This window comes from Hyperoodon ampullatus, assembly GCF_949752795.1.
Source record: "Hyperoodon ampullatus genome assembly, chromosome: 4".
Taxonomy (NCBI): Eukaryota; Metazoa; Chordata; class Mammalia; order Artiodactyla; family Ziphiidae; genus Hyperoodon; species Hyperoodon ampullatus.
In genome coordinates, this window is record NC_136917.1 from 43,974,177 (window position 1) to 43,987,737 (window position 13,561).

A 13,561-nucleotide genomic window follows, 5' to 3' on the forward strand; every position below is an offset into this window, starting at 1 on the left:
ATGATTCCTATTTAGCCCATTGACCAAATTGTCAGTGAGTTAATTTTGAGTTCATAAACCTGGATGTATATCATAATAGGGCTGGGAAGCATCTTTAAGATTCTGACTCTGAGATTAGGCTTAGAAGTCAGAATTTTATTTAAAAAATTTTTTTCAGGTGATGGTGGTTCAGCCCATCTGACCTGTGGGAACCACTAAAATAAACCATTTGCTTTTGTTTTCCCTCAACATTTTTTTACAAAAGTTTTCAGACATGAAAGAATGTTAAAAGCCGAGAACAAAGAACATCTCTGTACCTTCCATCTTGATTTACCAGTTGTTAACATTTTGCCATACTTGCTTTATTTGTCTACACTTAACAAAAATTAACAGTAATCTATAATATGAGCTAATATCCAGTGCATATACAAATTTCCTCATTTGAGCCAAAAACATTTTCCCTAGTGGTTTTTTTTTCAAACTTTTTTCAATCAGGGATCACACGTTGTATTTTGTTATGTCTCTTTAGTCTCTTATTCTAGAATAATCCCCCACTTCTTTCCATAACATTGCCTTTTCAATTTGAAGATTCCAGATAAGTTGTTTTGTAGCATATTCTGCATTTTGGACTTGTTAAATCTTTGTGGTGACTTGTAACTCATTTCACTATTCCCTGTATTTCCTATGAACTGTCTAGAGCTGCAATGTCCATTACAGTAGTCTTTAGTCACAGGTGGCTACTGAGATGTGCTGAGTGTAAAACATACTCGAGAGTTCAAAGGCTTAGTCCCCAGAAAAGAATGTAAAATGCCTCAGCAATTATTTATTTTCATTATATTTTAAAAGATAATACTTTTTATATACTGAGCTAAATAAAATACATTCTTAAAATTGAATTTCACTTGTTTCTTTTACTTCTGTTAACTTGGCTACTAGAAAGCTTTGATTTGCAGATGTGGCTCACAGTATAAATCTACTGGGCACAGCTACTCTAGATGCTTGATTAGATTCCAGACTTGCACTGTTCAGTTTGGTAGCCACTGGTCATGTGTGACTATTTATAGTTAAACTAATTAAAAATAAATAAAATTAGAACTTGAGTTCTTAGTTGCACGAGCCACACTTCCAGTGCTCAAGGGCCATATTTGGCTAAGGGCTACTTTATTGGACAAGCACTGTTCTAAGCCAGGGATTAGAGAATTATGGCCCATGAGTTAAGAATAGTTTTATCTTTTGAAATAAATGAAAAAGAATCAAAAGAATATTTCACAATGTATGAAAAGTAAATAAAATTCAGATTTCTCTGTCCATAAGTAAAGTTTTATTAGAGCCCAACCACGCTCTTTTTTTTTCTTTTCTTGGCCGCATTGGGTCTTTGTTGCTGCGCATGGGGTTTCTCTAGTTGCGGCAAGCGGGGGCTACTCTTCATTGCGGTGCGTGGGCTTCTCTTGTTGCGGAGCACGGGCTCTAGGCACGCAGGCTTCAGTAGTTGTGGCACGCGGACTCAGTAGTTGTGGCTCGCGGGCTCTAGAGTGCAGGTTCAGTAGTTGTGGCGCACGGGCTTAGTTGCTCTGCAGCATGTGGGATCTTCCTGGACCAGGGCTCAAACCCATGTCCCCTGCCTTGGCAGGAGAATTCTTAACCACTGCGCCACCTGGGAAGCCACACACTCATTTTTTTTACCTCTTGTCTGAGGCTGCTTTCATGCTACCACAGCAGAATGGACGAGTTGTGACAGAAATTGCATGTTTCACAAAGCCTGAAGCACTGACTATCTGGCCCTTTACAGAAAAAGTTTGCCAAAAGATCATTTGCATCTAAGTGAGAATCATTCATTATACTGTGCAGCTAACCTTTTTATATGCCAGTTTTTTTGGTACTTATGTATAACTGAATACACATTAACTATTTTTCTTCATTTCTAACTTTTTTTTAAACAGGCTACACTATTTCAAAGAAGTATTTAATAAAATAAAACTATATATCAATTTAAATAGGTTTGTGTCATCACAAAACTGCTGACTAATTCTGGTAAATTACTATCATTTGGTTATTATAAGCTGAATATCCAAACTGATACCAGCAAAGGTATGTAGTAGGAGGAAGGATGTTGCTGTAGATACATTGTTAATATTGAGCCAGAAATGCTTATTGTACTTCTTTCAGCCAAAGAAAAATTGGTTCATTGTCTAGAGTGATAATGATAAATGTGTCAGATACATGGAAATAAAGAAGTCAACAGCTAAGTTAGTTCAGTCATAGGTTCTAGAATCCTGGAATTCTAAAATCATACAAAGAATACAGTATATGTTAAAGGTAATAACCGCACTGCCCTGTCCTGACACATCACATATCATTAATCACCATAGCAACCTTCAAAAATATCCTGAAGAGCAACATTTCTTTAAAAAAAAAAAAATCAAAACCTCAAAAAGAACTACCATATGATCCAGCAGTTCCACTCCTGGGTATATATCCAAAAAAAACAAAAACACTAATTCGAAAAGATACATGCACCCCAGTGTTCATAGCAGCATTATTTACAACTGCCTAGATAGGGAAGCAACCTGAGTGTCTATCAACAGATGAAAGGACAAAAATGTTATGTGTATACACACACACACACACACACACACACACACTGGAATAACTATGCAGCCATAAAAAATAATGAAATTTTGCCATTTGAAGCAACATGGATGGGTGTGGAGGGCATTATGTGAAGTGAAGTAAGTCAGACAGAGAAAGACAAATACTGTATGCTATCACTTATATGTGGAATCTAAAAAATACAACAAACTAGTGAATATAACAAAAAGAAGCAGACTCACAGATATGGAGAACAAACTAGTGGTTGGGGTGGGGTGGACTATAGGGTGGGGGAGTGGGAGGTACAAACTATTGGGTATAAGACAGGCTCAAGGATGTACTGTACAACATGGGGAATAGAGCCAGTATTTTGTAATAATTAAATGGAAAGTAACCTTTAAAAACTGTAAAACAAATTTAAAATTTTTTAATTAAATAAATAAATGCATTATTAGGTAGAAAAGATGGAAGAAATGAATGTTTGTGAAGAATAAAAGTATTAATCCAAGAAAAAAAAACCTTTAAAATCTATCTACTCTAAAATCTTGGGAATTCCCTGGCAGTCCAGTGGTTAGGACTCCGAGCTTCCACCACAGGGGGCACGGGTTCAATCCCTGGTTCAGAACCAAGATCCCGAAAGCCAAAAGGCACGGCCAAAAAAATAAAATGAAATAAAATCTTGTCTTAGTTTAAGAATGTGATGTTAACGACAGGGTAAGCCAAAAATGACTTCCAGTCTTTTACTTGAGTATAAGGTGGATACATTTGAATGGTGATAATATATGCTTAGCAGTAACCTTAGTTCTGGGCTTAACAGTTTGCATTTTCTGTCTTGTCCTGTTTTTCTCTAGCTGTGATAGCCTTTACACTGGTATATAACTACAGTAACATTAGAATATTTGACAGAGAAGGGGAGAATGACCCCAAACTGGCCGGTTGGGGAGGTTAATAACATTTTTTTATTGGGTGAAGTATGTTCGGGACTTAATTATTTTGTTAGTAGCTATCATTACATGGTATATTATTTAAGTGTTTGCTTGTTTACAGTCAGTTATTTGGAGAAGGGTACTGTTAAATTATTTTTCTTTAATATCAGCAACTAAGTTTATATAACAGGCAACTTTTTGAAAAAGATGGTCTGTTTTCCACTATATCTTTTTGTTTTAAGTCTTTCTGTTTGTAATCCCCCTTCCCCCCAGGCCTCCACAGATTTCTAGCACATATCACAAGAAGACTGTATACTCATTAGCCTGGGGGCCACCAGTACCCTCCATGGCACCCGGTAAGTGTGACTCATTCTGTAACAAACGTGAGAGTATTCTCTTTCTTTCAACTTAATCCTAGGATGTGCAACCTGGAAAGAGTCATAAATATTCTAGTGCAGTGATTACTTAAGCAAGCTGCTATGTCCCCAGGGGTCCATGAAGGCAGTTTTAACAGGTGAGAAATTAGAAAGCATTCACCCAGAATAAGCCTCTCCAAACTCCAAACTAAAGCATATTTGGTCTCTCTGAGCTGAATTTTTTCATTGTGAATATAGTTATCTCATGCTGGGTCCTGATACCTAGTCTAATGATTTTCACCAAAATTTGCTATCACCTTTTAATTTTATCAGAATTATAATGTTGGGAATTCCCTGGCGGTCCAGTGGTTAGGATTCCGTGCTCTTACTGCCAAGGGCCCAGGTTCAATCCCTGGTCCAAGAACTAAGATACCACAGGCCATGCAGTGTGGCCAAAAAATAAATAAAGTAAGATAAGCAATTTATTAAAAAAAAACAAAATTTTTAAAAAAAAGAATTATAATGTTAATGATCATCTGTTTTCACCTACAGTTAAAGCAAACTTAGAATTTCTCAAATGATCTCTTGTTGCCTTTGACTGTATTCTGACCCTTTTCCTTTTCTAACCCCTCAGCCTTATCTTTCTCTTTCGTATGCCTAAAGTGGTAGGTCTTGCAGAATTTTAAAAATGAGTGTGTTCAGCAAAAGTCTTTGGTAATCTTTTCTTCACCATATATAATGGAACATCTGTAAATTTCCATAATAATGTAAACGTTTACAGTATAAATCATCAGAACTCAAGCAGCATTGCAATGGTAGTTCATTCATTCATTCATTCAACAAATGTTGATCCTTGATTTGTGCCAAGCATAGTTCTAACAGTGGTGAAAATAAAACTTGCCCTTACAGAAACCCACCAGAACCACTGTTTGCTTCTTAAAAATCAACAGGATGATTGCTGTAACACCAAAGAAATCTTTGCTTTGAGTACAGCTTCTTACAGTTAGTCATAGCAAGTCCTGCAGCTCCATATATTTAAATGCCCAAAGAGTACTTGTTTCAGTAAGAGAAGGTAGATTCCCCAAAACTTTGAAAACATGTTTTCTGATCCCAGCTTTGGCACCCCTACTATTTTGAGTGGCAGAAGAATGTTTAAAGCAAAGATGTTGTATTATAAATATTAATGTAGAATTAATATACCCTGTTTACTTCTGCCCCCAACAACTGTGTTCAGATGCAAAGAACAATGACTTTATTCCAATAAATTAATGTAATTCTTTTAAAACATCTCATAGTATGATATGGTCATACTATAGCAACAAATAGTTAAGCTGGTGAAGTACAAAACTGATAAGCTTTCTTTTCTTATCTCATATAGGAGGAGAAGGGGACAGACCTTCCCTCACTTTATACAGCTGTGGAGGGGAAGGGATTGTCTTACAACACAACCCCTGGAAGCTTAGTGGAGAGGCCTTTGACATCAACAAACTCATCAGGGACACCAATTCAATCAAAGTGAGTTCTTGTGGTCTAAAGTCTTCTCATGATCTCTCCATCTTCTTGGCTTCTCATCTTGCATGATAAATGCCATTATAAGAGGTATCCATTATGCTCAGGCAGATTTCAAGCTTCTCTCAGTTGCAATGGTGATTTATTGTAAACTTTCCGATCTTGAATATAAAGCAGCCTTTTCACACCAGCCACTTTCTCCGGAGTGAGGTGTTCATAAAAATAATTTTTTAAGATGGTATTCAAGTGCGGCTATAAGGTATTTTGCTCAAGACAGAATTGTCATTTTGTTTTTAATTTTTTTAGTGAAATAATTACAGATTTATACAAAAGTTTCAAAAATAATACAAATAAGTTCCTTATATCCTTGACTGAGATTTCCACATTTAGCCACATTTTCTTTACCATCCTATCAATGTATCTGTATGCCAGAACTGTCTTTTTAAATGAAACCATAAATGTTGAGATTTCCTTACTCTTTCAAATGAGCCTCTTTTACTGTTGCTCATTATTTTGTATTGCTAGCATAAAAATAACATTTAATCATAAACTGAATTATTTTTGTTGACTGTATTCCTTCATGTCTTAAATGTTATCTGAACATTAACATTCAACAATGAATAAAAGAGACAAAATTCCTATTCTTAACAAACTTAGTTTTGTGACAGTTAAATGTATGGATCAGAGGCTCATATAAGGAGTTTGGGCTGGAAATAGAAATTTGGAGTCCCTTCACATGAATGGTAGCTAAAGAAGCTGCAGGTATGTATGAGGTGATCTAAAGAGACAAGAAAGAAAAGAAGAGGGCCCAGGCAGCTTTGGGGAACACCAAAAAAAAGTTAGGAAAAAAAAAAGATTCTGGAAAAGAAACAGAAGAGATAGGAAGAAAAAAGGGTAGTGTGTATGACTTCTATTAAAAAGGCGATGACCCCCATGTTATCAAAGCCAATGGATATGTTTCATGTCTTACTGTGGGATAAAAATCATTTTAATTAAGTTCATTTCACAAGGTTATACACTGCAGACATGTAGTATTTACTGGCCTCTCTTTTTTATCCCATTTAGGAAATCGTATTTCAAATACTTGCTCTTAGTAACTCTTTGGTGAATTATGTAGGTTACTTATAAGAATGGCTGTTGTACAATTAGAACATTTTTAAACTAGGGATTTTCTTTTTTTTCCCACACTGTCATCACTGATTTGTAAGAAGAACAATGTTTTCAGTCAAGATTGGTTTGTTTTGCTTTCTAGTACAAATTGCCTGTACACACAGAGATCAGCTGGAAAGCAGATGGCAAAATCATGGCTCTTGGCAATGAAGATGGGTATGTGTTTTGTTTCTTTAAAAAAAAAAAAAAAAAAAAAAAAACTACTTCCCGCGCACCGCGATGAGGAGTGGCCCCCACTTATCACAACTAGAGAAAGCCCTCGCACAGAAACGAAGACCCAACACAGCCATAAATAAATAAATAAATAAATGAAATTTAAAAAAAAAAAAAACTTTGTAATTGCACATATATTTGATCACAAGCTAATGCCATCTGTAATGTTAGTTGGGAAAACCTAGTTGTATTTGATATTCTGACTTATCCTTGACATCCTTAAATGACTCAGCTCTCTGCATCTTTTTTTTTTTTTTTTTTTTTTTTTGTGGTATGTGGGCCTCTCACTGTTGTGGCCTCTCCCGTTGCGGAGCACAGGCTCCGGACGCACAGGCTCCGGACGCACAGGCCCAGCGGCCATGGCTCACGGGCCCAGCCGCTCCGCGGCATGTGGGATCTTCCCAGACCGGGGCACGAACCCGTTTCCCCTGCATCGGCAGGCGGACTCTCAACCACTGCGCCACCAGGGAAGCCCCTCTCTGCATCTTTGAGAACTGCAAAATAAGTTAAATATTTTCAGCCCAAAGAGAATGTTTGCCTACTCTGTGTTTTGGCTGTTGTGTGCTTCACAGAATCCTCATCTCCAGAATTAAACTGCTTAAATCTCCCTTCATTTTTTTAAAAGTAAACCTAGGCAGAAATGCTTTTTAGGCCTCACCATGCCCTTTCCAACATCTTTTTGTTTTTGTTTTTTTTAGGTTTTTTTTTTTCCCTTTCCAATGTTGATCATAATAACATAGTCCTATTTCAGCCATTTGTTTATTAATTCTTCTTTTTAGCTTCTCCCTTGCACCATTTATTATAAGAGCCTGATAAACACAACTTTCCAGAGATTGTTGAGATTTGTGAAAACTGTTTGAAAGAACTACTTTTTGTATCTGGTTCTTTGTGAGAGAGTAACCTCTGCAGTTTATATAGGGTTATCCTATTCCATTTCACCTTTCTTTGACTGATGGGATGAGGGAGATACCTGTGTGCACTGGACTGTAATTTGAGCATCCATCTTTCTTGTCTTGGTGTGTTTCTTATTGCAGATCAATAGAAATATTCAAGGTTCCTAACTTGAAACTGATCTGCACCATCCAGCAGCATCACAAGCTTGTGAATACTATTAGCTGGCATCATGAGTATGGCAGCCAGCCAGAGCTGAGCTATCTGATGGCCTCTGGGTCCAACAATGCAGTCATTTATGTGCACAACCTGCAGACCGTCATAGGTAACTTTGGTTTCTTTCCATATTGGGGGTGGTATATGTGTTCTGCTACTTCTTGTTCCAATTTCTGTGCCTTTTCCTCTCTTTTTGGTATTAAAGTAAATACTACTTTTATTATTTTTCTGCTTTCAAAAGTAGTATATTCACCTTATTTAAAATACAACAAAAGTTTCAAACATGACAAAATTCCCTAATCCCATCCCTCAGTAAAAACCAGTGTTATTAGTTTGCTGCATGTTTTCTCCAGATTTTCTAAAGTATAGTTATTGCTATAGTTATTCCAGGCCAGGGGTAGGGATATGACTTTGCATCTTGTGTGAAACTGTCACTCTCCAAAAAGATTTTGCCAGTTTATATCCCCTTCCCTCAGTGTTTCCATGTGTGACTGCATCTAATTCTCACAGTCCTGGGAGGTAGGTTTTGTTATCTTCATTTTCCTGATTAAATTGAGGCTCAGAGAGGTTAGCTCACTTCCTTAAGTCCCACAGCTAGTATATGATAGAGCCTAGATTCAAACCCAAATTGTCTAATTGCAGAGTCTGCATGTGTCCTAGTAACTACTAGTCCCTGCCTGGCACATTGATCTTTTTCATATTTTCATATGATGTATTCCTTAATGAATCGTAAACTTCTCTGAATTTCTTCAGCACCCAGAAGAACCATAATAAGTGGTCAGAGGCACCTGTTCTTTTAATGTGAAGGAGATGTAATTACTTTTTTTTCTAATATGAAGAAATTATAATGTGACACTAATCTGTTTCCAAAGTGCTGGAGAGTATGTACTGTCAACCATAGTGAAAATTTCAAGTTGACATTTTAAATTTCTCTAGAACTAACTTCCAGTGATTTCCTGAGAATCTTTATTTGTAATAACAAAAAAAATTTTATTCTAGCAGTGACTCTCTCAAGTTAAAAGGAATATAGGAAAACTAATAAAGTGTACATAGATTTTTCTAATAATAAATAGTAGACAGTTTGTAACTAATAAGCATGATATGTTAGAAAGCTTATCCTAGTCTTCTGATTCCAAATTAAATATCTACTTTGGCAAAGGACATAAACTTATTTTTTTTAAACTGAAGTATAGTTGATTTACAATATCGTATTAGTTTTGGGTAGACAACATAGCTATTCAGTATTTTTATAGATTATATCCATTTAAAGTTATTATAAAATAATGGTTATATTTCCCTGTGCTATACAATATATCCTTATTGCTTATTTATTTTATATACAAGTCTGTACCTCTTAATCCCACACTCCCATCTTGTCCCTCCCCTCTGCCCTCTCCCCACTGATAACCACTAGTTTGCTCTCTATATCTGTGAATCTGTTTCTGTTTTGTTATATTTATTCATTTTATTTTTTAGATTCCACATGTAAGTGAAAACATACAGTATTTGTCTTTCTCAGTCTGACTTATTTCACTTAGCATAATACCCTCTAGGTCTCTTCTGTTGCAAACAGCAGAACTTCCTTCTTATGACTGAGTAATATTCCATTGTACATATATACCACATCTTTATCCATTCATCTGTTGATGGACATTTAGGTTGCTTCCATATCTTGGCAGTTGTAAATAATGTTGCTAAGAACATTGGAGTACATGTATCTTTTAGAATTAGTGTTTTCATTTTTTTCGGATACATGCCCAGGAGTGGAATTGCTGGGTCATATGGTACTTCTATTTTTAGTTTTTTGAGGCACCTCCATACTGTTTTCCATAGTGGCTGCACCAGTTACATTCCCACCAGTAATGTACTAGAGTTCTCTTTTCTCCACATTCTCACCAACATTTGTTATTTGTGTTTGTGTTTTTTGTTTTTTTTTTTTCTTTGGCTGTGTTGGGTCTTCGTTGCTGCACGCGGGCTTTCTCTAGTTGCAGCAAGCAGGGGCTACTCTTTGTTGCGGTGTATGGGCTTCTTATTGCAGTGGCTTCTCTGTTGCAGAGCACAGGCTCTAGGCGTGCGTGCTTCAGTAGTTGTGGCACACGGGCTCAGTGGTTGTGGCTCGCGGGCTCTAGAGCACAGGCTCAGTAGTTGTGGCACACAGCCTTAGTCACTCTGCGGCATGTGGGATCTTCCCGGACCAGGGCTCGAACCCGTGTCCCCTGCATCGGCAGGTGGATTCTTAACCACTGTGCCACCAGGAAAGTCCCTATTTGTGTTCTTTTTGATGATAGCCATTCTGACAGGTGTGAAATGATATGATTGTGGTTTTGATTTGCATTTCTCTGATGATTAGCGATGCTGAGCATCTTTTCATGTGCCTGTTGGCCATGTCTTCTTTGGAAAAATGTCTATTCAGGTGTTCTGCCCATTTTTTAATTGGGTTGTTTATTTTTTTGACACTGACTTCTATGAGCTGTTTAGGTATTTTGGAAATAATCCTTTATCAGTCATTTGCAAATATTTTCTCCCATTCAGTAGGTTGTCTTTTCGTTTTGTCGATGGTTTCCTTTGCTGTGCAAAAGTTTTTAAGTTTAAGTAGGTTCCATTTGTTTATTTTTGCTTTTGTTCCTTTTGCCTTAGGAGACTGAGCCAAAAAAAATACTGCTATGATTTATGTCAAAGAGTTCTCTTCTAGGAGTTCTAAGGTTTCAGGTCTTACATTTAGGTCTTTAATCCATTTTGAGTTTATTTTTATATACAGTGTGAGAAAATGTTGTAATTTCATTCTTTTACAGGTAGCTGTCCAGTTTTCTCAGCATCACTTATTGAAGAGCATTAACTTAATACTTAAGAGCAGTGCAGATCTTTTTCTACTGTAATACTATCACCCTAGTTTGTTTTTTGTTTTTTTGTTTTTTTTTGCGGTACGCGGGCCTCTCACTGCTGTGGCCTCTCCCCTTGCGGAGCACAGTCTCCGGACGCGCAGGCCCAGCGGCCATGGCTCACGGGCCCAGCCGCTCCGCGGCATGTGGGATCCTCCCAGACTGGGGCACGAACCCGTGTCCCCTGCATCGGCAGGCGGACTCTCAACCACTGCGCCACCAGGGAAGCCCCCTAGTTTGTTTTTTATTTCATATCTACTGAATAATAGAAAAAGGAAAAAAATGGCCAGAATCCATTTCATTTTATTTTTACCTTCTTATATTTAAATAATTGAGACTTAGAGGAAAGTTGCAAGAATAGTACAAAGGACTCTCGTATACCCTTTCACAGATTCAACAACTTGTATTTTGTCATATTTGCTTTGTTCTGTGTGTATGTATGTATTTTTCCAAACTGTTTGTGTTGCATGTGTCATGCCCCATATCCCTTAATATTTGTGTATTTTGTAAGAATAAGGCTATTCCCTTACATAACCATAATTCCATTATAAACTTCAGTTAATTTAATACAATAGTTTGATCTACCATGCTTATTCTAGTGTTGACAGTTGATCCAATATTGTCCTTTATATCTAGAACAGTCCCTCAGCCTTTTTTTTTTTTTTTTTTTTTTTTTGCCACACCACGCGGCCTGCGGGATCCTTGTTCCCCAACCAGGGATCGAACCCGTGCCCCCTGCATTGGAAGTGTGGGGTCTTAACCACGGGACCACCAGGGAAGTCCCTCATCTTGATTTTTTTGAAGAATGCCAGCCTGTTATTTTGTAGATGTCCCCTCAATTTGGTTTGGTCTCCTATTTTCTCATGACTAGATTCACGTCACACATTTTTAGCTAGAGTGCCATATACGTGATATGTTCTTGGTATCACATCCAAAATGTATTACTTTCATTTTGATGACTTTTAGAAAGAAAGAATGATAGCTAACACTTCTTGCAGTAAGCCCATATGCCAGACACTGTGGATATGCCTACACACTTAACTACTAAACAACACTGCCCACATAGAAACAATATTGAAAATCACACAGAAAGCACGTGGCAAAATCTTGACTCTTGCCATGTTAATACCCTCCTTTATGTCTTTCTGTTGTTGTTGCTGGTAGAAATGACATCATCCCCTTGTCTTACAGAGAGCAATCCTGAATCTCCAATGACCATTACAGAGCCCTACCGGACCCTCTCAGGGCACACAGCCAAGATTACCAGTCTGGCATGGAGCCCACATCATGACGGAAGGCTGATATCTGCTTCCTATGATGGTACAGCTCAGGTACTATTGCGTCCTTGATTCAGTGGGTTCTTCACTATGTACTCTAACTTAAACTCTTCCCTCTTTTCCCCCAGTTTTGTACAGACTCCTTCCCTCACCATTATCTTCTATAGAAAGGGATTTTTCTGAGCTCTAGAGGGCATTTTAGTTTATTAAACATATCTGGGCCCTTGGCAGGCTAAGTTTGGGGTGTATTTTACTTGGATGAAAGGGGAAATATTAATAGGAACTAGCTAAATTCTGATGTTTTTAAAGATTTCATTCTGACCTACTGTCAGTTTAATGGACTAAAGTTGATGTGAAAAGTACTCCTCCCATTCTGTTCTATCAAAGAATGGTGACTATAAATAATGAAAAAATATTTCTAATAATAAATTGGTAAGTCAGACCTCCAAGTTCTCAAAAATAAAGATGAGATGCCAAACCGGAGGTATGGGGTGAGTTTCGGATATCAGAACCAGAAGAGACCTTAGGATCTATCATCTGTGATGGATGTCTGTCTCAGTATTGAGTGGTAAATAAGCTATCTGCACAGAGCTGAGAGCCATGACGGGCTACCCTTTGTGCAGTGCAGACTTGAGTAATTCAAGAAACAGCAAGGAAATTGATCATTTGCCCACAGACAGAAGAATCACCTGTGAGAAGTTAGAACCCTAAGCATCCATCACATGTGCAGGTGTGGGCTCTGAATTAGAATTCTCTTCATGGTATGTGAATCCCCAGCCCAAAAATAACATATGATCCTGGTTCAGGACAGTGAAATCCATAGGGCACCATTAAAGCTTACTCAAAATCATCCACATGGGAATGCCTCTATATCCCAGAATACATAAACCTCCCACAGGAAATAGCACTTTCTGAAACTGAACTCCTAAAAGTACAAATCACAAGAGGAAATAAGAGTACACAGATTTATAAGATTTTTTTTAAAATGTATACCCCCCAAAAAACAATAGAATAACCAGAAATTATTCTCTGTGTGACTTTTGGTTTTAGGTGTGGGATACTCTCCAGGAAGAGCCTCTATGCAATTTCCGAGGACATCGAGGTCGACTGCTTTGCATCGCATGGTCCCCGTTGGATCCAGACTGCATCTACTCAGGGGCAGATGACTTCTGTGTGTACAAATGGCTCACTTCCATGCAAGAACATTCCCGACCTCCTCAAGGTCAGTCAAAACCTGGAGCCCATAAAGGCTTGCCCAATTCCCTTTCTCCTTTCCTCAGTAAATAAGTTGACTGGAGTCAAGCAAGGAAGACATTCCTGCAGGGCAGCAGCAACAGGATGGTAGGGTTGGAAGCCCAAGCAAGGATAGCAGCCATGAGGGGCCTGAGGACAACACCCAAATAGTAACAAGTATACCTAGCACCCAGATCTTGTTTTCTAAATATCATTCTCCATTAAAAGGGACCGACCAGGGCTTCTGGAGAAATGGCTAATTCCAGATTAGGACAGGAAAAATACAAGATGAGCCTGCAACATCATATGCCACAAAGGAAGGA

At 37.8% G+C, this 13,561-nt stretch overlaps 1 protein-coding gene across 1 annotated transcript in view; it reads left to right on the forward strand.

The window, feature by feature from the left end:
* The window catches only part of GEMIN5 (gem nuclear organelle associated protein 5), a gene marked incomplete at both ends in the record, with an annotated part of 40,352 nt that overhangs the window by 10,260 nt on the left and 16,531 nt on the right, over window positions 1–13,561 (forward strand). Inside the window, 6 exons of the mRNA XM_079703758.1 lie at window positions 3,768–3,850; window positions 5,229–5,365; window positions 6,612–6,685; window positions 7,777–7,958; window positions 11,920–12,059; window positions 13,056–13,227. Of these exons, the coding sequence (XP_079559884.1) occupies window positions 3,768–3,850; window positions 5,229–5,365; window positions 6,612–6,685; window positions 7,777–7,958; window positions 11,920–12,059; window positions 13,056–13,227 (788 nt within the window). The remainder of the gene's footprint in view (window positions 1–3,767; window positions 3,851–5,228; window positions 5,366–6,611; window positions 6,686–7,776; window positions 7,959–11,919; window positions 12,060–13,055; window positions 13,228–13,561) is intronic.